The sequence below is a fragment of the Myotis myotis genome, unplaced genomic scaffold (genome assembly GCF_014108235.1).
Source record: "Myotis myotis isolate mMyoMyo1 unplaced genomic scaffold, mMyoMyo1.p scaffold_m19_p_15, whole genome shotgun sequence".
Classification (NCBI taxonomy): domain Eukaryota; kingdom Metazoa; phylum Chordata; class Mammalia; order Chiroptera; family Vespertilionidae; genus Myotis; species Myotis myotis.
The window spans coordinates 18,870,392-18,896,032 of NW_023416319.1; the positions used below are offsets into that span (position 1 = coordinate 18,870,392).

The 25,641-nt window shown below is 37.8% G+C and overlaps 1 protein-coding gene across 1 annotated transcript in view; it reads left to right on the forward strand.

Annotated features, from left to right (window-relative positions):
- HPSE2 (heparanase 2 (inactive)) overlaps window positions 1-25,641 on the forward strand; it is a 531,613-nt gene that overhangs the window by 34,586 nt on the left and 471,386 nt on the right. Inside the window, exon 3 of the mRNA XM_036336390.1 lies at window positions 22,525-22,686. Coding sequence (XP_036192283.1) covers window positions 22,525-22,686 — 162 coding nt within the window. The remainder of the gene's footprint in view (window positions 1-22,524; window positions 22,687-25,641) is intronic.

The window sequence follows — 25,641 nt, forward strand, 5'->3', positions numbered from 1 at the left end:
AGAATCGCTGCAGTATTGAAGGCAAAAGGTGGCCCAACGAATTACTGATGGGGTGGTCATAATAATCTGGCCACTTACGTTCAAATATATCCCATGTTCAAAGGCTGTTAAATCACGTTGTTTACCCATATCTTCAGAAAAAAATCACTTATACTGTCATGGTAAACAACCTGCTTCCCTATTTATAAGGGTCTGGCCCTCTAGCAACTTCAGCGCGAAATTATAGCTAATTTGCCTACAAATGTCAGGTGGTCATAATAATCTGGCCACTCAGTGTATGTATGAATCTAGTTAACACATACTGGTAGAGGAAGAAAATCTTTCCTGTAGCTAATATTGCACTCTTAAACCTGCTCTATTATCCTACAGTTGTATGTTCTTGTTTATAAATAGGGCTTAGATGAGTGAATGGATGGCCCAGTTAATCATCATCATCGGTGTTGTTATGATCATATGGCTATTTTTATTATTGATGACTTTTATGAAACATTTCATATGAGCTAGACATTGTACCCACATTATACCTACTATTTTATTTAATTCTCTCAAACAACTTATGAGATAGGTACCATTTTTATTATTGCATAGAGGAGGAAACTCAGGGCTCAGAGCTATTATATAACTTGTTCAAGATCATACAGCTAGTATTTGGCAGAGCTAGGACAGAACTCAGATCACTTTGACTCCAAAGCATTATTTTATCTGGTAAAACACTTCCAAGTACATTTCTAATAGACATGTGGGGAGCATCAGTTTTAGAGCTAAAAATCAGCAGCACAGTATTGTACCTCCTAAAGATAAATCTGGTAACAGGGGCTTGGAATTATTTACAAAATATTTGATACCATGTTTCTAGGCACCTATCATTTTGCTATACTAGTATATGGAAAACATTTCAACAAGTCAGTGACTAATAGTAATGAGTCACTATCTGCCCATGTAGTTTTTTTTTTAAAATTGTGGCAAAAACATATAAAAACAATTTACTATCTTAGCTCTAATATATGAATTCAGTAGTGTTGTAGGACACAAAAATCAACATAAGAAATGAGTTGCATTTCTATACACTAACAATGGGCTATCGGAAAAAGGAAATTAGAAAACAATCTCATTTATTATAACATCAAAAAGAACAAAATGCTCAGGAATAAATTTAACTAAATAGGTGAAAGAGGAGTCCACTGAAAACTATAAAACATTGACTAAAGAAATTAAAGAAGACACACATAAATGAAAAGACATCCTGTGTTCATGGATTAGAGTATTTAATATTTTAAAATAGTCATAATACCCAAAGCAATTTACAAATTATATGCAACCCCTACTGAAATCCCAGCGGCATCTGGTATCTATTGTTATACAAAAATAGGAAAACAGTCCTAAAATTAATTTGGAACCAGAAGCGACCTCAAATAGCCAAAACCATTTTGAGAAAGAATAACAGAGCTGGGAACATCACACTTTCTGATTTCAAAATATATTTCAAAGCTACAGTAATAAGAGAGTATGACACTAGCATAAAACAGACATATAGATCAATGGCACAGAATAGCCCAAAAATAAATCCATGCAGATATAGTCAACTGATTTTCACCAAGGGTGCCAAAAATATACAATGGCAAAAGGATAGCCTCTTCAACATATGGTGTTGGAAAAAGTGGATATTCATTATCCATAGGCAAAGAAATTAAATTGGACCTTTATTTGATACTATGCAAAAAGTCAAATGAAAATAAATTAGAGTTAAACATGAGATCTGAAAGTGTAAAACTCCTAGAAGAAAATGGGAAAAACTTCACGATCTTGGTCTTATAAATTATTTCTTGGATATGATAGCAAAAGCACAGGCAACAAAAGCCAAAAAGACAAGTGGGACTATATCGAACTAAAAGTTCCTGCACAGCAAAGGAAAGAATAGTAAAGAGGCAACCTGTGGAATAGGCGAAAATATTTACAAATCATATATTTGATAAGGGGTTAATAGCTAAAATATAAGGAACTCCTTCAACTTAATTGCAGAAAAACCACTAATAACCCAATTAAAAACTTGGTAAAGGACTTGAGTAGACATATCTCCACAGAAGACATATAAATGGCCAAGGGTATGTGAAAAGATGCTCAATATTACTAATCATCGAAGAAATGCAAATCAAAACCACAATGAGATATCACCTCATTCCTTTAAGATGGCTATTATCAAAGAAACAAAAGGTAAGTGTTGGTGAGGAATTAAACCTTGTACAGCATTGATGGGAATGTAAAATACTGTAGCCACTATGGAGAACAATATAGAACTTTCTCAAAAAATTATCAATTGAAATACCATAAAACCCAGCAACACTTCTGGATATCTATCCAAAAGAATTGAAATCAGGATATTGAGATATGTGCACGCCCATGTTCATTGCCACATTATTCACATTAGCTAAATATGGTAACAACCTAAATGTCTATCAATGGATGAGTAGATAAAGAAAATGTGGTATACTAGTATACATACAATGGTATATTTTTCAGCCTTAAAAAAAAGAAGTCCTGACCTATGCAACAACATGGATGACTCTTGAAGATGTTATACTAAGTTTTAGAGAAATGTGGTGTACAACATTGTGTAACATCTGCTGTAATAACACTATATTGTATACTTTAAATTTTAAGAGATTTGATCTCATGATAAGTGTTTTTGCTATAATAAAGATTTATGTTATTTATAAAACTCTAAAGTTTATTATATGAGTAAAATAGGATTTTAAAGTGTTCACTGTGACTCTTTTTGGCATCTTAACTCAATTGTAAGGTCTTTGAATGTGGAGTTCATTTTATTTCTTCCATACCCATCTTTTTAAAATGGTGGAGAACCACACAGTAGATAAAGCTTTGATTAATGGATATACACTGAGTGGCCAGATTATTATGACCACCTGACGTTTGTAGGCAAATTAGCTATAATTTCACGCTGAAGTTGCTAGAGGGCCAGACCATTATAAATAGGGAAGCAGGTTGTTTACCATGACAGTAGAAGTGATTTTTTTCTGAAGATATAGGTAAACAACATGATTTAACAGCCTTTGAACGTGGGATGGATATATATATATATATATATATATATATATTAATTACGAGGAAAGTAAGGACATTCAAACTGATGGAAACTGATATCTTTGAATATTTACTACGTGCCAGATACTGTGCAAAATGTTTACTGTATTTTGTTTTATTTAAATATTTATAAAACCCTGTGAGAAAAGTATTACTACTCATCTTTTAGAATGAGGTGTCTGAGATTCAGAAACATAGGTGAGTTGTGTGAGAGATTATGGTTAGTAGGTCTTTGTTTTGTATTGTTGTTTTTGAATGTTTATTTTTTTTCTTAGTCCAGAAACATCTCTTTAGCTACTAATAAATTATTGTGACCTTGGGAAAAAATTTATCATCTTAACCATTTTTAAGTGTACATTTTAGTAGTGTTATGCCAAGGTAGTTTTGAGTCTATGTAAAGCTATCTCCTCTTTATCTCCTTCACTTTTGTCAGATTTATGTTTTACATTAGTAATTCTATAGTACATTTGCATGGTATATTATTGAGTCATCATATGATTGGCCCATAAAGTGATCTGTGGCATGAAGGACTTTGTACTGAATGAAGTTAGAAAAACTCCATTGGGAAGGTTCATTCATGTGGGTAGATTCATGTGGGGTAACAAAAGATCTACAGAGGCTAGTTCTCAGAGAGTTGGAGGCACTCTGTCTGCTTCCTAAGCTGGCCAGAGCATCTCTTGGGCCCCCTGTTACTAAGAGAATAGTAAGAACTCCCCATCAGGCAGTGTGGTTGATTAATTCAAAGGAAGGCAAGACATTCTTGGATATTTCAAAGGTTTCCCTCTATCCCCAAAAGTACCCATGTAAGATGTACTGCTCCATTCAGAGTCACAGAGATCATTCAGAAGATTATGTTCTATGTAAATAAAAATAAACAGTCAACAAAACAACAGAAAAAAACAGACTTGGCATGGACCATTTAATTGAGTTCTTTCAGGACGCTAACTTTGGCACTTCTTAATTTAGGGTTAAGCTGCAGTCTTCATGTGGGTCTGATGTCATTTTGTGTACAACTCCCCACTCAGTCTTTGCATTAGAAAGCACTTTATTAGAATTTCTGCAATTGACAAAACCACTTAAGTAAGTTTTTTTAATGAGGCCCTCTCCTCTTCTCCCAAACATGGGGTCTTTTTCTCCTCAGTTGTCTACTCTGACATTTCGAAAAGAAGAGAAAGATAGGTGTCTCTGCCTTTTGGGGAACTGTGGGATCTTCCATTTAAACTTGTGTGTTTTGCTTTCTTGGCCTGTTTATATAAATATAAGAAACCAGAAGCCAGTAAAAATAAAAATCATGAAGTTATCCATGAAACATGCAGAAGCAGTCTCCTTGAATGATAAACAAGCTCAGCTGCAGGAAGATCTGTGGTCTGATATTCATTACTGAAAAACTTCCACTGGATGGACAGTTTGTCCGGATGAGTTAATTAATTTTAAGAGCTCTCTGTCCTCTTAGAAATATACCATTCCAGATTGGCTGAAAACATGTTTACTTTGAACATTCATCAGTAATTCTGGGTCAGCCACCCCACAGCTTGGTTTGCTTTGGTGCCAGCTGCATGTGGCAGAAGTTAATTTGTGAGATGTCTCTTGTGCTAAAAGGGGGAAAAGTCATGTGGGGAAATAGGACTCTTGCAGAGAGAAGGGAGTGTGGAATTTCCAGTTCTCAGAATTAGGAAGTCTTGAGCACAGAAGCTAGTTCATATGAATCTGTATGGAAATCAGGGGCTTTTCCCAAGGATAACTTCTCATCTCTGCAAATGAATTTCCATTTCGATATTCTAAAAATATTTAAACAAATTATTTCACATGTCCAAAGGCTCGCTTTTTTTAAAATCCCAGATTTACCCCGCCTTCCAAGTCCTGTTTGAATCTTACTTTACTCCCAAACTTCCTTTTATTGCAGTGGCTTTATTAAACTTTCTCTTTCTGAAGTTCTAAAGCACTGGGAGATAATAACAGTGCTATTTTCCAATGTATTTTGATGATGTCTCAAGTGTATTTAGTAGGTCTCAATTAGACTTAGGTGAGGAATTACCTTGTGAGTGGATAGAACAAGTGACAGCCTTTGCAAATGGTTTTGTAAAAAAATTTCTCTTTATCCGCTTCCTCCCCATCCTTTTCTTAAAAATTTATCTTTATTGTTGAAAGTATTACAGATGTCCCCGTGCCTTTTTTTCCCATTGACCCCCTTCACCCCACACAGGCCTTCACCACAGTATTGTCTGTGTCCATGGGCTATAAATATATGCATGTAAATTCCCTGGTTAATCTCTCCCTAATCCCCACCCCCACCTTCCCTCTGAGATTCATCAGTCTGTTCCATACTTCTATGTCTCTGGATCTATTTTGTTCATCAGTTTATTCATTAGATTCCACATATGAGTGAGATCATATGATATTTATCTTTCTCTGATTGATTTATTTCGCTTAGCATAATACTCTCCAGGTCCCTCCATGCTGTCTCAAAGGATAAGAGATGCTCCTTTTTCACAGCTGCATAGTATTCATGGTGTACTAGTAAATGTACCACAGCCTTTTTATCTACTTGTCTACTGATGGGCCTGCAGATATATATATCTATAATAATAAAAGCTTAATATGCTAATTAGACCAGACATCCTTCCGGACGTCCTTCCTTCTGGACAAAGCTGCAGCGGGTGGGAGCCGAGGCAGACTGGCAGAGGCCCCAGCTGCAGCGGTGGCGGGCAGTGGGCAGGGGCATATACGTACATATATATGTATATTTTTCCCCTCTATCTAACATGTCTTTTTGTTCTACTTTTAAGATTTTCTCTTCATGTATGGTTTTCAATAATTTGATGTGTTGTGGTGTTCTTCCTGTTTCTTTTTCTTGGGGTTCTCTGGGTTTATAGTTTTTTAAAAAAATATATATTTTATTGATTTTTTACAGAGAGGAAAAGAGAGGAATAGAGAGTTAGAAACATCGATGAGAGGGAAACATCGATCAGCTGCCTCCTGCACACCCCCTACTGGGAATGTGCCCGCAACCAAGGTACATGCACTTGACCAGAATCGAACCTGGGACCCTTCAGTCTGCAGGCCGACGCTCTATCTGCTGAGCCAAACCAGTTAGGGCATGGGTTTATAGTTTTAATCTATAGTCATTCACCATTTAACAATGGTTCTGAGAAATGCATCTTTAGGCGATTTTGTCTCTGCACACATCATAGAGTGCACTTATAAAAATGTAGGTGGTATGGTGTTATTTAAGAAACATCCAAACCTGTAGAGAATTAAAAAAAAAAAATCTAAACCAGTCTTAATCTAAACATTATTTGGCAACTATTTCCTCCTAACATGATAGAACTGAAAGGTAACATGTGCAATTTCCCATTTTAATGCTCCTATATTATATACACAGTATACATACACTTAAAATGTGAGAGACAGCCCAGTCTCTTACATACAGACAACAGGTCATGAGTAGTTTGAGCTACCCATACATCTTGCATAGATATTGGGCAAAATAATCTGTGAATATTTTTTACAGTTTTAACAAATACACATAAATATAAGAACATAAATGACAGTTGAGAATTTTATAAGAGTTTATTTGAGCCAAACTGATGACATATGCCAGGGAGCAAGATCTCAAATGCTCTGGACTCTCTGGAGAATAACAGTTTTGCAGCTTCTTTTATGCATTTAAAATTAAGGAGGGAAATTAAGGAAGATTACATAGAGATGGGAGAAAACAAGGCAGGAATTTGGATTATGGTATAGTTAACAATATTATATGCTTTCTTGAGGGTTGTTATTTCAAAGTTGTGTTAAACCTAGAAGTACGGAAATAAAGGCTTAAGACAAAGATAAACCTTTTACTAAAAAGTTATATGGCTGGGACATGATTACCCACCATGACCTGACCTGTTTGAAATTTATGGTCAGATTGCTCTGTGAGGTTATTTTCTATAGAACTCCCCCCCCCCCACCCCCCACCCCCATCCACAATGGTATGGCCTGTTGGTCTGTAGGGGAGGAAAAATAATTTTATGTCTACCCTTCTAGGTTCTTGGCTGACACATCTTGTAATAAAAGACAGATTAGCAGGAAAAAAGAAGTTTAATAACATGCATACCTCCTGTTGATATAAGAAACATTCAAACCTGTAGCGAAATTTTATGAGTTTATTTGAGCCAAACTGATGACAGTTGCTGGGAAGCAAGATTTCAAGTGTTCCTGAGAATGGCAGTTTATAGTTTCTTTCTTCCCTTTTTAATGCATTTTTATTGATTTCAGAGAGGAAGGGAGAGGGAGAGAGAGATAGAAACATCAATGATGAGAGAGAACCATTGATTGGCTGCCTCCTGCACGCTCCCTACCAGAGATCGAGCTGCAACCCAGGCATGTGCCCCTGATGAGAATCAAACCTGGGATCCTTCAGTCCACAGGCTGATGCTCTATCCACTGAGCAAAACCAGCTAGGGCTTACAGTTTCTTTTATGCATTTGGAATTAAGGAGGGAATGTAAGGAAGGTGGGAGACAGGATAATTATATGTTTTCTTGGGGGTGGTTATGCTTCTGGGGGTCTGAAAAGGGTATTACTCTGACATTTCAAAGGTGTATTAACCTAGATGTACAAGGACAATGGAAAGGCTTGTTTAAGGCAAAGATAAACCTTTTACTAAAGAAGTTATATGCCTGGGGCATGACTACCTACCATGACCTTCCCAGTTAGGAATTTATGATCAGATTACCCTGTGAGGTTACTTGCAGTCATTGGACTTGTCAGGTTTATTACAGTATCCATTTTTCATCCATGCTCCTCCATTATAATCTTACTAGTGGCCCAGTGCACAGATTTGTGCATATTGAAAGGAAATTAATTAGAAGGTGGCTGGCGGGGCAGGACTGGGTGAGATGGGCTAGACACACCCTGGAGCCAACCTCCCGCGGTCCCTCCCCAGCCGGCTGCATCTGGGGCGCCACTGCGGTTCGAAGGGTGAATGCGGTCACTGCAGCTCGGCAGTAAACCAGACTCTGGCCAACAGTGCCTCAGCAACAACATAACCCATGGCTGAATGTGGAATCACGCACCCTATGAGGAATTGGGTTCCCTCCTCTCTGGTTCTAGGGTGCGTCACCGAAGCTCAGCATCTTCTGTATTGAGAGTCTTCCCCCTGCTGGTCAGTGTGGGTCATGCCTATTGGATGGTCAGACAGTCGGATGGTTGCTTAGCTTTTTATGTATGTAGATGGAATCACTGCAGTCTGTTGTTGAAAGTAGTTACGTAGCACATGACTGTAATTTAAAAGTTTTGACCATTATTTTCTTAAGTATTTAATCTTTTTCTTCTCTCATCCCTTTTGGCACCAATTACTATGTTATGCTGCTTAAGATTGTCCGATAGCTCAGTGATGCTCTGTTAAAATTTTTCAGTCTTTTTTCCTCTCCATATTTGTCATTTTGGATAGTTTCTATTGCTCTCTTTAATTCCATTAATCATTGTTTGTGCAGTGTCTGAATTATTGTTAATCCAATCTAGTGTACTTTCATTTTAGCTATATATTTTTTCTAGAAATTCCATTTTTTAAATATTTCTAATTTTCAGTCTTGTGCTTTCTTTTATCTTTAACACATAGAATATATTTGAATTTTTTTTCATATCTTTGGTTACTACTTACATTATTTATAATTTCTGTGTCTTTATATTTATTGATTTTTTCTCCTTTGTATGGGTCATATTTTCTTGCTGCTTTGTATGCTTGGTAATTTTTAATTGGATGTCAGACATTTTGAATTTTACATTGTTGGATGCTGGCTATTTTGATATTAAAAATTTTTTTTTATGTGTGGGGGTGATGAAATTAAATTCCTTGGAGTCAGTTTGATTTTTAAACTTTGTAAGGGTGATCAAAAACAGTCTTCTTTCTATGGCTAATTTGGCTTCTCTGTTGAAGCAATACCTTTCTGAGGCAGTACCATTTGACATCCATACCCTTCGTGCTCCATGCCTTGTGTATAATGAAGTCATTTTAGTCTGGGTGCCCAGAACATGATCCTATGTAAACTATGGTGATTTTTTCACTTACTCCTTCCTGGTCATTCTTTTTTTTTTGCCTTGGTAATTTTTTTCACATATGGCAGGTCATTACCCAGAGTTGTCAGGTGCCTCCTCTGCAGATCTCTGGATCTCCTACTTTTTGTGTAGCTCCACCTCTTCTGTACTCTGTTCTGTAACTTCTAGTTGCCTTGGCCTCTCCTAATTCTGAACTCTGCCTCCTCAATTCAGCAAGACTGCTGAGTCCTATTTGGGTTCCCCGTCCTGTACTAAAGCTTGAAAGCTCTTTCCAGGTAGTGAGAGAGGGCATCACAGGGCTCACCTTCTTTGTTTTTCCTTCCTCAGGGATCAATGTCCTGCGCTTTCTGTCTTCCTATGCCTGGAACCATTGTTTCACATATACTGGTTCTCTTTTAAGCTATTTAAGGTAGGAGAGTTAATCTAATTTCTCTTATTTCATCATGACTGGATGCTAAAATTTGTGATATGATTTTAAGTTTCCCAGAATGTCTCACTGTCCTCAAATATCTTTTTTTCTGCCTTCCAAGGTGCTTATAATCCCGCCATTAAATAATCATTAATTTGAGTCTTTTGGCATTTGAATATCCTATTGAGATGCAAAAGTGCTCCATAGGAAAGGAAGCATAATAGTACAAGTTCACTAAATACTTATGGGACATCTGAAAGCATAGAAATATTATAGAAGTAGAACTCTGGGTATCTGGTTTCATTCTGAGATCTACTACAAGTTTGTGTGAACCCTGGCCAAGTTATTTGACATGTATGGGCTCAGTTTTATCATTTGTGAAATGTAAAGGAGGAGGAGTAAATGATTAGTTGACTTCTGGCTGAGGGCAGTAGGTCCATGTCTTACTCCTTAAAGAACTTAAATATAGTTAGAGAAACAACTAAATTTCATTAATACTTCAGCAAATCATAAAGGACAATATAGTAGAACTAGAGGCCCGGTGCACAAAAATTTGTGCACTCGGGGGGGGGGGGAGGTGTCCCTCAGCCAGGACTGTGCCCTCTCGCAGTCTGGGACCCCACGGGGTATGACCATCTGCTGGCTTGGGCCTGCTCCTCGGGGGATTGGGCCTAAGATGGCAATCAGACATCCCTCTGGCAGCCTGGCAGCCCTTGGGGGATGTCCACTTGCCAGCGGGGAGCAGACCTAAGCTGCAGTCAGACATCCTTAGAGCTGTTAAGGAGGCAGGAGAGGCTCCCACCACCACCACTGTACTGGCAGCCATCAGCCTGGCTTGTGGCTGAGCAGAGCTCCTCCATGTGGGAGCTCACTGACCACCAGAGGGCAGCTCCTGCATTGAGCGTCTGCCCCCTGGTGGTCAGTGTGTGTCATAGTGACCAGTCATTCCCAGTCTTTCTGCTGTTAGGGTCAGTTTGCATATTACCCTTTTACTATATAGGATAGAGGCCTGGTGCACAGGTGGGGGCCGGCTGGTTTGCCTTGAAGGGTGTCCCAGGTCAGGGTGGGGGTCCCGCTTGGGTGCCTGACCGGCCTGAGTGAGGGGCTGGTGGCTGTTTGCAGCTGGTCACACCCCCTTCAGGGTTGGGGTCCGCATTGGGGTGCCTGGCCAGTCTGGGTGAGGGGCTGAGGACCGTTTTCAGGCTGGCGGGTGACTGAAGCTCCCAGCCTCTCTCTCTCTTTTTTTTTAATTCTGTGATTTATTTACCTACTATAATTGAAACATTGTTGCTGTTACTGGCGCTCCCAGCTCTGAGGCCCCGGCCGGCTGAAAGCGGGTATCTGGGGTTTGTTTAGCTTCTATAATTGAAACATTGTTGCTTCCGGAGCTCAGAACTGGGCCGCAGCAGGCGGGGAACCTTGGCTTCCTCCATCACTGGAGCAAGCAAGCCTCATGTTCGCTTCAGCTGCGTGGCTGCCGGCCGCCATCTTTGTTGGCAGTTAATTTGCATATCGCCCTGATTAGCCAATGGGAAGCGTAGTGGAGGTACGGTTAATTACCCTTTTTGTCTTTTATTAGATAGGATGTTATCCATGCTAAGTGCTCTGAGAGTTCAGATATGTTAACATAATAGATAAAGTTTTCTGCAAAGACGGAAATCAGCCTGGCCGATGTGGCTTAGTGGTTGAGCATTGACCTATGGATTCCCGGTCAGGGCACATGCCCCGGTTGGGGGCTTGATCCCCAGTGTGGGTATGCAGAAGGCAGCTTCTCTTATCATTGATATTTCTATCTCTATCTCCCTCTCCCTTTCTTTCTGAAATTAAAAAATATATATTAAAAAATATGGAAATCAAGGTGTTCCTTGAAGGTTTAGTATTTTTGGATAAAACAAAGGGACAAAAGTAAGGGGAATAAGATGTTCGCATTTGTTAGAAAATTGTCATTGTTTAATGAGGGTTTAGTTTGCTGATAGTGGATCAATTTGAAGTTGTTATCTACAAAAATGGAAGTAATTGTTCTTTTTCCAATATCAATAAGAAATAATATTTCAGTAGTGGTCATAACTCTTGTGATTATTTGAGATGGTTATAATATAATTTTTTTTCAGATTTTTGAAGTTTGCAGATACTTCTAGTGTTTTTGATTTTTTTAAATAAATCCCATATCTAATATGTACCCCAAATAAAATTTAGTAAGGTTTTTCATTATTCCTTATCCCCTCAACTTCTCCTGTGTCCCCTACCATGGTTAATGGCATCACTTTCTACCTTGTGTCTTAAGGAAAGCTTTGTATTATTTTTTGTTCTTTTCTGAGTCTAATCTCACATATTTATTTGGCTATCAGGTATAGCCATCTTTAACTCTGGAATACTCTTTCTTGCTATTGCTGTATTGCCAACCCATCTTACCTCTCTCCTGGACCATTAGTGATATATTAATGGGTGTCTCTGCTTCCCAGCTCTCTTAACATATTCCTCATTCTGCTATTAGTCTCATGTATAGTTTTCGGTAGATCACTTCTCTGGGTACAGAGCCTCTGACATCTCTTCAGAGCCTGGAAATAAACTTCAAACCATAAAGGCACTCATTTGTTTGTTCCCAGCTTATTTCTCCAGGTTTCTTGCCACCCTACTATACTCTAGTCTTAGTATTCTAATTATGGTATGTGGAAAAGGGAATATTTCAAACAGGAAGCAAAATTAGCAAAGGCATGAAAATATATAATGTACTTGGAGTCTCCATCAGATAGACTTCTACTTATCCTTCAATAAAGATTTGGTTACGAACTCAACCCCCTTTTTTACACACTTCTGACTTTATCTCTTTTCCCTAAGTATGCAGATTATAAGTGCTTATTACATTGTTTTAGAATTATTTCTGTTCTTATTTGTTGTTATTTCAGGCTGTGAGCTCCATAAGGGTAGGGACCAATATTTATTAATCTTTGAATTCCTAGTGTCCAATATAGTGTGTTGAGCACATTGTAGGAGCTGATGTGTTTGTTTGAATTATTACCAGCATATAACTAACACTCCCTTGAAAGCCTGGTCCTTTCTAGAACTAATTCTGTGGGTCCCCTGAGGCTGCCACTAGGAGGCTCCAAAGCCATCCACATAAGGAAATTTGGTTTGCTTCCAAGTTAAGCAAGAAAATGATGTTGCTGGACAAGTCCTTATTAAAAGTTCAGATGTCTAAACCTTTGTTTTAATTTCTTTAGAACTCTGTTTTGGTTTTGGTTGATTTTGATATTTAGTATTATGTATCTTTGTATTACACATTATCCTTTGGAGAACTGATAGTATACTTAAATGATATATACATTCTAGTCCTAGCCAGTCTACAGAGAGTTGGGGGAAAACCAACTCTCAAAGCTTTTAGTTTTTCAGGCACAGAATGAACTTCAGTGTGACTGACTCTAATCCAGTGCTTAAGTATTTTTTTCTTATTCATCAAAAAGCATGAATTAAGTGTAATTGTTGGCTTCCTGTTCTTGCCTATTATTTAGTTAGCTCCAAAAGATTTGAATACATCAGATTCTAATGGAAATTGTCATCGAAAATTATTGCTGCACAATGACCAAATATGTCAGGCTATCGGCTCTAATTGGCATTCATGATTGCTGCTCTGGTAAAGTAAATTCTGAACCATTTCTTACAAGGTTGCCTCTTTAGGAGCCACTTGATAATGGGATGATCCTAGAGTTTCTGAGTGGTTTTTACTATTTAGATGTGAGGAGGAAGAGAGGAGCCCATTGGTGCAGATCTACCTTTTTTCTTTATGTATCTCTGTTTTCTCTTTCCATAATCTGAATTCTGTCTGTTCTTCATGCCGAGTTCATCTTCTGTGGGGATTTCTCCAGGATGTAGCATTCTCTCTCTTTTTTTCTTCTGAATTAAGCCAAAGTAAATTTTGGAGTTGGAAGACATTTAGTTAATGTAGTCTGGTCTTTTACCAGTGTGTGAAAAATGGCACCAAATGTGGGTAAAAATGGCCCAGAGACACTTAGTAAACCAGCAAATATCTTGTTTTGGCCAAGGTTGGTTATGTAATAGTTCTTGTCTCATCCTAAGAACTAATGCTTTACTTCATGCTATGTGTATCCCTACTAAGAGCTACTTATGATTACACAGTCCTTCCATGAGGTAAATTATTTAGCACTTTTATGAAGAATCAGTGCAAAAATGTATTTGTGGATAGAATTTCAGCAATTGCAGATAAAATAAAAGAAGTAGTTATGATACATTCTGCTACTTTGTATAAATTAGATCCAATTCTGCAGGAACTCTCACTTGAAAATAGACTTCAAATTGGTTATGAGTCATGGTGTACAGATGAAAAATCAGGGCTGTGGTCAATACTGTAGGGACAGCCTTAGAAATATTTAGCTGAAGAATGATTTATGCTGAGTTATTGTGGGAAGTCTTTGCTTCTGGTTTCAGCCTCCAACTCAATTGTATTGCTTGTTTTCATGAACATTCTTGTGATGGAACAATGGTGTCTCCATCTGGGAATGATGTAACAGTAGAGAAATCCTTCAGACCTCAGATGAGGGAACTGGAACAGAGACTTGAATATTCATGGACATCTGCCAAGTATCCATATATATTTGCATACACTTAGTAAAAATGGATAAAGATACTTGCAGAGGCACATTCTGCCAGGGTGTCACTTATTCTGCTGGGTGATATGGGAAGAGCACCAGCAGTTAGGAGGCCAGGGTTATAATCTTTGTTTGGTACAAAACACCACGCAAACAGAATGCTGAGCAAATCACTTTATCCCTGTCTCTAGTTTCCTTATCTGTGAAATTTGAGGGTATTCTATTCTTTACTCATTCCTCTAGAGCAGGAGTCGTCAGAGTATATAGCCTGCAAGGCAAATCTCTCCACCACCTGTTTTTATAAAGTTTTATTGGAACACAGCCGTGCCCATTTATTTATGTATTGTCTTTAGCTGCTTTTGCATTACAACAGCAGAGTTGAGTAGTTGCATCAGAGGCTGTATGCACAAAACTAAAATATTTACCGTCTGATTCTTTATAGAAAGAGCCTGCAACCCATGCTCTAGAGAACATTTTTAAAAATTGGGGGAGGGGTTCATAAACATTGACATTAGGGATGGCACTGATCTCTGATTGATTAGGGCCAAGAATGTCAAATGAGGACATAATGAATAACTCTTTTACCTGAAATTCCAGTAACTCCCTCCTAGGGATTCCTTCCTTATTTTTGATTCTAAGGAGATCCATTTTTGAAAGCTATATCAATTCTTTAGAATAGGCAACAATTTCCCAAGTCAAATGAGTTAGGACTTTTTAAAATGTTTTTTTTTTTTAAAATAGATTTTTAGAGAGAGGAAGGGAGAGGAGTAGAGAGATAGAAACATTACTGAGAGAGAAACTCCATCAATTGGCTGCTTCCTGCATGCCCCCTACTGGGGTTTGAGTCCACAATCTGGGCATGTGCCCTGACCAGAAATCAAACTGTGAACTCTTGGTTTATGGGTCAGTGCTCAACTACTGAGCCACACCAGCTGGTGAGTTAGAAATTTTTAACCACTCCCCGTAATCTGAAAAAGAGTATCCATCAAGATATCTACCAAGAATCTAAATTAATTCTTATGCATATGGTGAAATGTTAGAAGCATTCCTTTTAAAGTCAAGAAGAAGCCAATAATGCCCTCCAGTACCTTTGTACTGGAGATACTAGTGGGCACAATACTATCAAGAATTGTGAAGGGCCGGGACCGGTTTGGCTCAGTGGATAGAGCGTCGGCCTGCGGACTGAAGGGTCCCGGGTTCGATTCCGGTCAGGGGCATGTACCTGGGTTGCGGGCACATTCCCAGTGGGAGATGTGCAGGAGGCGGCTGATCGATGTTTCTCTCTCATCGATGTTTCTAACTCTCTATCTCTCTCCCTTCCTCTCTGTAAAAAATCAATAAAATATATTAAAAAAAAAAAATTGTGAAGGGTCTGAGGTTTTACCCTACATGCAAACTAACAAGGTAGCCTGCCAGAGTTGCATGGATGCTGGCAGAAGATATGAGACTCCTGTGTCAGATACAAAACAGTTTATTTTTCACAGCAATATCTGTGGCTAGAGCATTAGCACATGTTTTTAACTGTTTTGCTGAGTCTCAGTTCTCACAGGACAATAGGAAGAATGCTAAATGATACTTGCATGTGAAATGGGTTGTATGACAGGAGGGGAACCCTGAGATTCGGGAACCCTGAATCTTTTATAATGAGAAATTAACAGGCCTGTCCTGTATTCTAGAGAAAATGCTGTATTTATTATATAGGATACTAAGCATGCCTACTCTTTGCTCTGGAGGGAGGTACTATCTCTATCTTCTAAGACTGTTTAATATACAAACATCTTTGAAAAGGTAATCTAGAAAAAGGCAGCCATTGTCTCTGATTGTAAGGCAGTTAGAAATGCAAGAGTCCTATGTATTCCAACAAATAAGAAAAGTAAATAAAATATATAAGAATTAAGAAGGAAGAAACACATTTTTTTAAAAGAATGATTTTGATTTTTAGTGAGAGAGGAACATCTATGTGAGAAACATCTATGTGATAGCACAGCATCTGCCTCCTGCATGCACCCTACCAGGGATCAAGCCCACAACCCGGGCATGTGCCCTGATCAGGAATTGAACCAGTAACCTTTCTGTGCATTGGAAAATGCCCAACCAACTGAGCCACACTAGCCAAGGCAACAAATTTGTTTTTATTAGCAGATGTATAATTGGTTACATAATGAATTCATAAACATCTAGTAAAAAATGGTTCGAAATGACAAGAGGGTTTGCCAAGATTGCTAAAGTCAAGCTATATATAGCAAAACCAGACTCATTTTTTACAAACTATGGACAACTTAGAACATATTATTAAAAATTATACCAGCAAAAACCATAGTATCTTTGAATAAATCTAAGAAATATACCAAATTTTAATAGAAGACACTATAAACCTTTATTGAAAAACATTAAAGAAGACCTACATAGAAATGCATAATGTCATAAAAAGGAAGATTAAATATCTTGAAATTGTCTCCAAATTAATGTATAAATTCAGTGCAGTTAAAACTCCTATAAGCTCTCTCTCTGTGTGTGTCTGACTTACTTAACAAGCTGATTATAAAATGTTATAAAAGGTTAGAGCTGAGAGAGAGTACATGCCGTGGATGGGTATTCTTTGTACATTTCTCTGTTTGAAAGATTATATAATGAAAACAAAGTAAAAATGAAGGTTTTTTTTTCTTCTAAAAGTGATATGCTGCATGTCTTGGAGATCCCTGAGTCTGGAGTTGTGGATGCTGGCTTGCACTGTTTTAATTATCCAGATAAGAGGTATATACTATTAACTGGAATTGTAAAGAAGGGTGTAATTCTAAGAGACATTTTAAAGCCAAAGTGGATAAATTTTGTGACTTAAAGGGAAAGGAAGAGAGAGAGGAGTAAAAGATTACAGGGGTCAGAAACTAGAGGATTAGGGAAATGACATGGTTGATTAAATCAGGAAAATTAAAGGGCAAGCCAATTGGAGGGAGGATAAAGTAGATTATGAGCACTTTGGTTGGGAGTGATAGGTTCTCATCACAGAGGTCTTCTAGCATCTGTGAATCTCTTTCAAAGGACTATGATGTTGTGCATCTTTTCATGTGCTTATTAGCAATTTGTATATCTCCTTTGGTGAAATGTCTATTCAGATATTTTATTCATTTTTAAATTGGGTTATTAGTTTTTTTTATTAAGTAATAAAAATTTTCTTTATATTTCTATTGCATATATTATTTTCAAATATTTTCTGTGTCATCTTTTCATTTTCTAAATGATGTATCTGTTTGAATACAAGGCCTGTGCCTTTATTATATTGCCTCATATAATGTCAGAGAAAGCCTGTATTTGGTAGGCTTTGATGCCTATATTAAAATCATTTTATTGTGACTGTGTCATCTAGCCTTAGCTTGAATATTTCTAGGAATAGGAAACTCACTGTATCCTCAAGTAGCTCTTTTCCTTATATGACAGGTTCTGTTATCATTTTTTCATGTGGAACTGTAGAGTATGTTTTTTGGTTATTCCCATAATGTTTGACTTTTGAGATTTACATGGAGTAAGTCAGTTATCTCTTCTGTATGAAAGCAAGTTTTCTTTGCCAAGTTTACCACTCTGTCTTTTATGTCTCTTTACAATAACAATAGATGAAAAAATTGAGGCTTACAGAGGTACTTTCACTGTCACTTCTGCTTCTGCAACTAATAAGTACGCACCAAATCAGATTTTTAAAAAATCTTTATTGTTGAGATTATTGCAGATGTCCCTCTTTTTCCCCCTGTAGCTCCCCTTCACCTGGTTCCCACCTCACCCCAGGCCCTTGCCACCATATTGTCTGTGTCCATAGGTAATGCACATATGTATATAAGATCTTTGTCTCATCTCTTCCCCCACCCCCTCATACCCTTTTCCTTCTGAGAATCATCAGTCTGTTTCATTTCCATGCCCCTGATTCTATTTCATTCACCAATTTATTCTGTTCATCAGATTTTTTATTCATTTGATTTTTAGATTCAATTGTTGATAGATACGTATTTGTTGCCACTTTGTTGTTCACATTTTTTATCTTTACCTTTTTCTTCTTCTTCCTCTTCTTAAAGAATACCCTTCAGCATTTCATTTAATATTGGTTTGGTGGTGATGAACTCCTTTAGCGTTTTCTTGTCTGTTAAGCTCTTTATCTGACCTTCAATTCTAAATGATAACTTTGCTGGGTAGAGTAATCTTGTTTGTAGGTTCTTGTTATTTATCTCTTTGAATATTTCTTGCCACTCTCTTCTGGCCTGCATAGTTTCTGTTGAGAAATCAGCTGACAGTTGTATGGGCACTCTCTTGTAGGTAATTAACTGCTTTTCTCTTGCTGCTTTTAAGATTCTCTCTTTGTCTTTTGCCCTTGGCATTTTAATTATGATGTGTCTTGGTGTGGTCCTCTTTGAGTTCCTCTTGTTTGGGGTTCTCTGTGCTTCCTGGACTTGTAAGTCTATGTCTTTCACCAGGTAGGGGAAGTTTTCTGTCATTATTTCTTTAAATAGGTTTTCAATGTCTTAGTCTCTCTCTTCTTCTGGCACCCCCATAATTCAGATGTTGGTATGCTTGAAGTTGTCCCAGAGGCTCCTTACACTATCTTCATATTTTTGGATTCTTTTTTCTTTTTGCTCTTTTGGTTGGGTATTTTTTGCTTCCTCATATTTCAAATCATTGATTTGATTCTTGGGATCCTCTAGTCTACTGTTGAATCCCTGTATATTATTCTTTATTTCAATCAGTGTATGCTTAATTTCTGACTGGTCCTTTTTCATTTTTTGACATTCTCACTAAGATCCTTGAAAATCTCACTAAGTCCCTTGGAGGTTTCTGGAAGATTATTGAGTAACCTTATACCTGTGGTTTTGAACTCTATATCCAGTAGTTTGCTTCTTCCATTTCTTTCATTTGTTACATGTTTCTTTGTCTCCACATTTTGGCTGCTTCCCTGTGTTTGTTTCTATGTATTGGGTAGAGCTGCTATGTCTCCTTGAATTGATAGAGTGGCCTTGTATAGTAAGTAAGTGTCCTAAAGGGCCCAGTGGCTCAGCCTCCCCAATCACCTGAGGTGGACACTCTAGGTGCATCCCTTTGTGGGCTGTGTGCACAGTTTGTTGTAGTTGAGCCTTGGTTGCTGTTGGTGTCACTGGGAGGAATTGACCTCCAGGCCAATTGGCTGTGGAGACCAGCTGTGACTACAGTGGGAGAGCTCCTGTGCAGGAGACACCCTTATGGAGCAGGTCTTGCTTCAGTGGGGCTTTGGTGTTCACTGAGTCTTCCCCTTGAGTGTGTCACTTATGGATGTGAAGAGTTGTAATCTGGTATGGTCTCACACTGACCACTAGGTATACTGGCTCTTGGGTCTCCAGGAAGGTGTAAAGTCAGCCACTGCCTGGGGCCACCCAGCAGGAGCTTCAGTGAGATCTTTAGATTCCTCTTCTTTGTATCAGGTTTGGAGGTGCCCAGATGAGGCCCAGCAGTGAAGCAAGGGAGGCTGGTGCTGGTACTGGGTCTTGGGCCTTTTATTGATAGGTTTGGTACTCTCTGACCCAGCTGCAGCTTGTTTGACAGGTTTTTAGCCTGAGCAAGGACAGCCATTAATACATAAAAGCCATTGCTCACAGCTTGGGTGGGGTTGTAAATTGGTGGGGCAGGATCTCAGGGAATCACCAGGGCTGAGCAAACAGAAATGGCTGCCAGTCAGCCCTGCAACTGGGGAGGTTCCAGCAGGGGAACAATGAACCCCATGAGCACCTCCTTCTGGAAGAAAGCTGCCCCTAAGTTTCTGCTCAGATACTAGACAGTCCAGTGTCTCCTCATATGTGTCTGGGTCCCCCAGAGCTTTGCCTGGCACTGAGCTCAGAGGTAGCGGGAGCTTGTAAGTGTAGTTTGTGGTAAATGCCTTTTAAGAGGAGCAGCTGGGTCTCTAGCAGCCTGTGTGTCACTCAGCCACAATCTGCACTGTTTTTTAAAAGCCCGTAGTTCTTACTGCCCGTAGGGACTCTTTTCCCAGCTCTGGAATCCTGGGCTAGGCATCTGGTGTGGGCTTGGGACCCCTTGCTCCTCTGGTCAGCCTCCACAGAGACAATCTCCCTCCCAATTAAAAAAGGGGCACACATGGGTGCCAGACCAGCCCATTCCACACCTTCGCACCTCCTACCAGTCTCAGTGTGCTTTCTTCTTTATTTCTCTAGTTGTAGGACTTCCATTCAGCCGGTCTTCTGGTGGTTCTGGATGATGGTTGTTTTGTATTTTAGTTGTAATTTTGATGTGGTTGTGGGAGGCAGTGAGTACAGGGGTTTGCCTATGCCACCATCTTGGTTCTCCCCCCCAAATCAGAATTTGAACTGAGGTCTGCTTAACTCCAACTCTTCACTCTGCTTCGCTTGACTGGCATAGAATGCAGTGTGGCTATGTAATCTTTTGTATTCTGGATGTTCTGGTTCCATTAATTTAGTCTAAAATTTAATTAATTTTTTTTTTGGTGGCAATATTATATTTGGCAGTATATCACTGGCTTATATGTTAAGCTTGTATTTAACTAAAATTTACAATTCTTAATAAGATCTTAAATATCTCAACTTCTGTCTGGTACGGCCTTTGCATATTATCTTATGTAATTAATTTTCAGTATAAATGCAGGACTTTGTGTTCATGTCCTTACCTACATGTTGGGGATCCCATCCTACATTTCTGGGTTGCAAAGATAATTTTGAATGTTGAGCCTATCATTTATGATACTTACTCTTCCTTCAGATATATGACCATGTGCATCTTTGATAAGTATTCTCACTTTGTGTTTATCGAGTCTTTGATACAATGTTGAACAGATGAAGTATAGATAAAAATCCATATAGAATATCTGTTTTCCCCCAAACATTGTCATAATGCACTTTTCTAAAGTCTAGGAAGTATGTTTGCCCATGCCCATTGTTTTCTTTTCTTAGTATTATTAATATTAAGATAATATGGTCACTTTATTTCAAGGTTTTGGGTGAATGATGTTGAGCACTGCTTAAAGAACCAAATATTTCTACTGGTACCATCAACATGGGCATTCTTTTCTTTTCTTTTTTTTTTTTTTTGTTCCAAAGCCATTGCTGTCAGCAGTGAGCAGTGGCAGAGCAGCCTTTTTCTTTTTTTTTTTTTTAAAGCATTTTCTTCTAAAATCCTTTAGTTTGCTATGTAAAACTTGAAAGTTTCTAGAGTTGTTATCCAAATTGCTATTGATAATATAATTTGTTTCTATGGTAATCAGCTGAATTACCATAACTTATAACTTATAAAAGTAAAACAAATAACTTTAGGTCATGAAAGCTTCCTGGTAATTGTGACGCATTCTAGAAGAATGTTTATTTTTGAGGAAGGCTATTTTCTGAAGAATACTTTTACTTTGAGTGTAAATCATACTGTATAAAAAGCAACCTATCACTAATGGAAAAATAACTGGGAAATAGAAAGATCTGAAAAGTTACTCTAGCACTGCTCTTGCTTTCTTTAATGACTCACAAAATACTAAATTGAAAGGACAATTACTGAGTCAGAATGTATCCAGAGGTATATGAAAAAAATATCAGGAGAAATTCTGAATAGCTTACCCACAGAATGGCAGCTCTAGTTTGAGTTGAGTAGGCCGGCTGGGAGGTAAACTTGAAAACAGTCCAAGAATCCTGAATACACATGCTGGAGCTTATCACTTGGTCCTATGGCATGAGATAGAGGAAATGACCTTCATAGTCACTAGTATTCAGACAAAGTTGTATTATTTTTTTCCCATGGAGAGTGCTAAAAGATGTTAAGAAAAGGCCGCATGAGGTAAATAAATACTAGAGGTGAGCTTAGAAGAGGAATGGAGGAGTGAGAATCTTAAGTGAGGTTAGAGAGAGATAAGAAACAAAAAAATCTTCCAAAAATTTGGAAATGACCAGAGAAACTTGCAGGATGTATCATGAAGTTGGAGACCCTCAGGTTTATTAATTTTGAATTTCTTAATTCTGATGAAAATACTGGTAGTTTATAAATTGTCATTTTGGGATAAAACAGGACTGTAATATGTATATGATTTTTGTTTTATTGGTTTGTTTATTTATTTTTTAACTGTATTTTTATTGATTTCAGAGAGGAAAGGAGAGGGAGAGAGAGAGAGAAACATCAATGATGAGAGAGAATCATTGATTGGTTGCCTCCGGCACACCCTCTACTGGGGATTGAGCCTGCAACCAGGGCATGTACCCTTAACAGGAATCGAACCTGGGACCCTTCAGTCCAGGCCAACGCTCTATCCACTCAGCCAAGCCAGCCAGGGCTATTTGTTTATTTTTAATTTTTTTGTTTTTCATTTGTACTGCCTGCCCCCCCTACTCCCTTTTTTTCTTTCTTTCTGTAGACATTGTTCGGAGTGATGTTGCCTTGGATAAACAGAAAGGCTGCAAGATTGCCCAGCACCCTGATGTTATGCTGGAGCTTCAACGGGAGAAGGCAGCTCAGATGCATCTGGTTCTTCTAAAGGAGCAATTCTCCAATACTTACAGTAATCTCATATTAACAGGTAAGGCTATTGGAGCCGGCTGGAATCTTAGAGCACTGTAGATTGATGGCCTCCATCAGTTAGTAACTTGATGCTTGGGAGACACTAAAGTGAGATCCAGATGAGCCCACATCTGTCTGTCTTTACTCACTATATCCCTTTTTAAATTGTGATGACTCTTGTCTTCCTATAAAAAACATTTCTTGTAGTTTGCAGATGTATTTTGGTTTGAGGTTATGGGCGATTCAGCATGTGTGTTCTTAAAAGACAGAACCAATGAAAACCTAATGAAGCCTTATAAAAATATTACTTTTTAGATGTGTGCCAGTAGATTTGAGAGAATTACTAAATTTGGTGTCTAAGAAGCAGCTATTTTCCTTTTTCTGTGTATGTCCTTTCTATGAACCCAGTGAATATAAAGATGAAATGCAAAAGAGATAATGATGCACATGCAGAGCTGAGAATGTTCTGTTCGTGGTGGAGTTTGAAAATATCTGGGGAATTTGATTTTCTTTTTAAGAGCAAAGAGGCTATGAGACTGAGCGATACTCCCTTACATCCTTGGTTCTAGGGGGGATGTGAATATGTGTGAGAGCTCAAAGGAAAAACAACTTTTTGCAGGGTTGCCTGCAAACTTTGCTGGTAAAGAGCATGAGAATTGCACGTCTTTGTCAAACTTTGGAAAATATTCTAATAGCAGGCCCTGCCCTGGTAGCTCAGTTGGTTAGAGTGTTGTCCCAGTACACTAAGGTTGTGGGTTCAATCCCCAGTCAGGGCACATACAAGAATCAACAAATGAAAGCGTAAATAAATGAAACAATAATTGGTGTTTCTCTATCTCTCTAAAAAAAAATCAATAATAAAAAGTTTCTAATAACATTCACTAATGTGAGAATCATGAAGGACTTGAGATGAACTAATAAGAGCAGCTCAAGTTACCTTCATTTTCTTGAGGGCACGCAAGGCAGATAGATCTGCGTTATGTTTATTCAAATAAAATTTAACAAATCAAAAGTGTATTTTCCCTTGTTTACTAATATTTAAAAAATAAAAAAATGGATTGGATTGTCTGACAGGCTCTGAACATCTCACACTTATTTTTGTAAAGTCTAAGTTAGGAAAATTTTAACTTTTTTTTTTTTTACAGGCTTCCTGGCATTTTACCAGGAATTGCTGAGTGGCAACCAAATTGTTTTGCTTTGTAAAAAGCACAAGTCTTTTTCAACTTTCCATTTTGTACCTGGTGGAAAACTCAATAGCATGAGATGAAAGCCAGATTTAAATGTGGCTTTGGTGAGCAGAGAAGAGGATTATGGATTTCATAATATAGGCCCTGTTTTTTGCTCTTTGATAGGTAAAAGAAGGAAAACTTAAAAGTGATTTATAGCCAATGATGCATTTCCCTAAATTGGTTAGTGAAACTGTGTTTAGATGTTTGGGAAGATTTCTCTCTAGATTTATTCAGTCTACCTCAGATGTACAAATGTGCATGTATTTAATGTTTTTCATTTCTGTTATTGGACATGAAATATTTTTATTCTATCCTTATTCGAATATTTTAAGCACATATTAGAGAGGTCAGACCCCATGTTCTTTAATGTGGCATAGAAAGGACTTAAGGTAATTCTAACCCTAAACTGTGGATCCAGAATGTGGCTCAAAGGCATATTATCTTTGAACACACACAAGTGTTCTATTGAGTTCAATGGAATCTTTTCTAATTCTCAGTAACATAATCTTTTTCGATGTTTATTCACAGTTCAAACTGTTGGAATCAACATTGTCAACTTTTACCCTGACAACTTGCTTACTTTCCACTAAACAAACTTACCCTAGTGAAGAGCCTCTTTCCTGCTCTTACTTCTCCCAAGCTACTTCAAAGAGTCCTTAGGCATTTTCCACATTTTTCACCCAATGTCTGTGCAGAGGTGGTACCTTGCTACAGACAGAGTATTTGGTGTGCCCCGGTATGTTTACATGAAAGTTTAAAAGGTTTTGGTTCCAGGTGTTGGGAAGAGATGGAGTCATTTCAATTTAGCACCAATGGTAAAACTATTTTAGTGTCCTTTAAGTCTTTGATTTTAGACAGAGTGGTTTTCTAATTGTTATGAAGTTTAATCCTTGATTTCTTGTATAAATTTTGAGAACATGGTCTCCAGACAGCTAAACATAATATTTAAACATAACTAAACTAACTTTTGTAAATATTTCCCTTTTTAGTGATGAATGTATATTGGTAAGGAGGGTGAGGTTGAAGGGGCAGAGACCTCTCAGATGAAGTGACTTTCTTTACCAACATGTTCAGAACACCTACTCTTGGAGCTCTGCTTGGTGATGTCCACTTATTTTGTGTAACTCTGGCATAATGTTTGAGTATTTATGTGGGAACAGGATAAGGAAGCTGGGTCTCCAAAATCTCAGAAAGAGATAACTTTTTCATATCTCTGCCCTCCCCTCAATACCTCTCCCAGTTATTTAAAGAATTTCATGTATATGGATAGCAGTGTGTCATAATCGTTTCCTGGTAAGTTAATGGTATATTATTTATTTTTAAATTGGAGAACTAAGATCACAGTATAAGAAAAATATTAATAAAGTGATTGAAATGTCACTATGGTAAGAACTTAATAAAGTTATTGAAATGTCAGATAAAAGCATGTTAAAAATATTGGTTGTTGCCCTCTGCATCACAAGCAAGCCCTCATTCTTAGATGTTTTGTCTTTATTTGATATGACTAATAGCATTAAGGTGAGAGGCATGCTTTCATGTTCTTCATTTTAGCTCATGATTTCTTTTAAGCAGACACCCCCAAGATGAGGGTAAATGATATTTTAGTTTTGATTATATTTTGACCATTTAATAAAAGGAAAAACTCTACAGTTCTAGTAACTACCCAGTTAATGGAAACTAATAATAATTCTTTAATGCATACATCTTATTGAAGTACTCCTCATTATATCATAATTCTAGGAAAG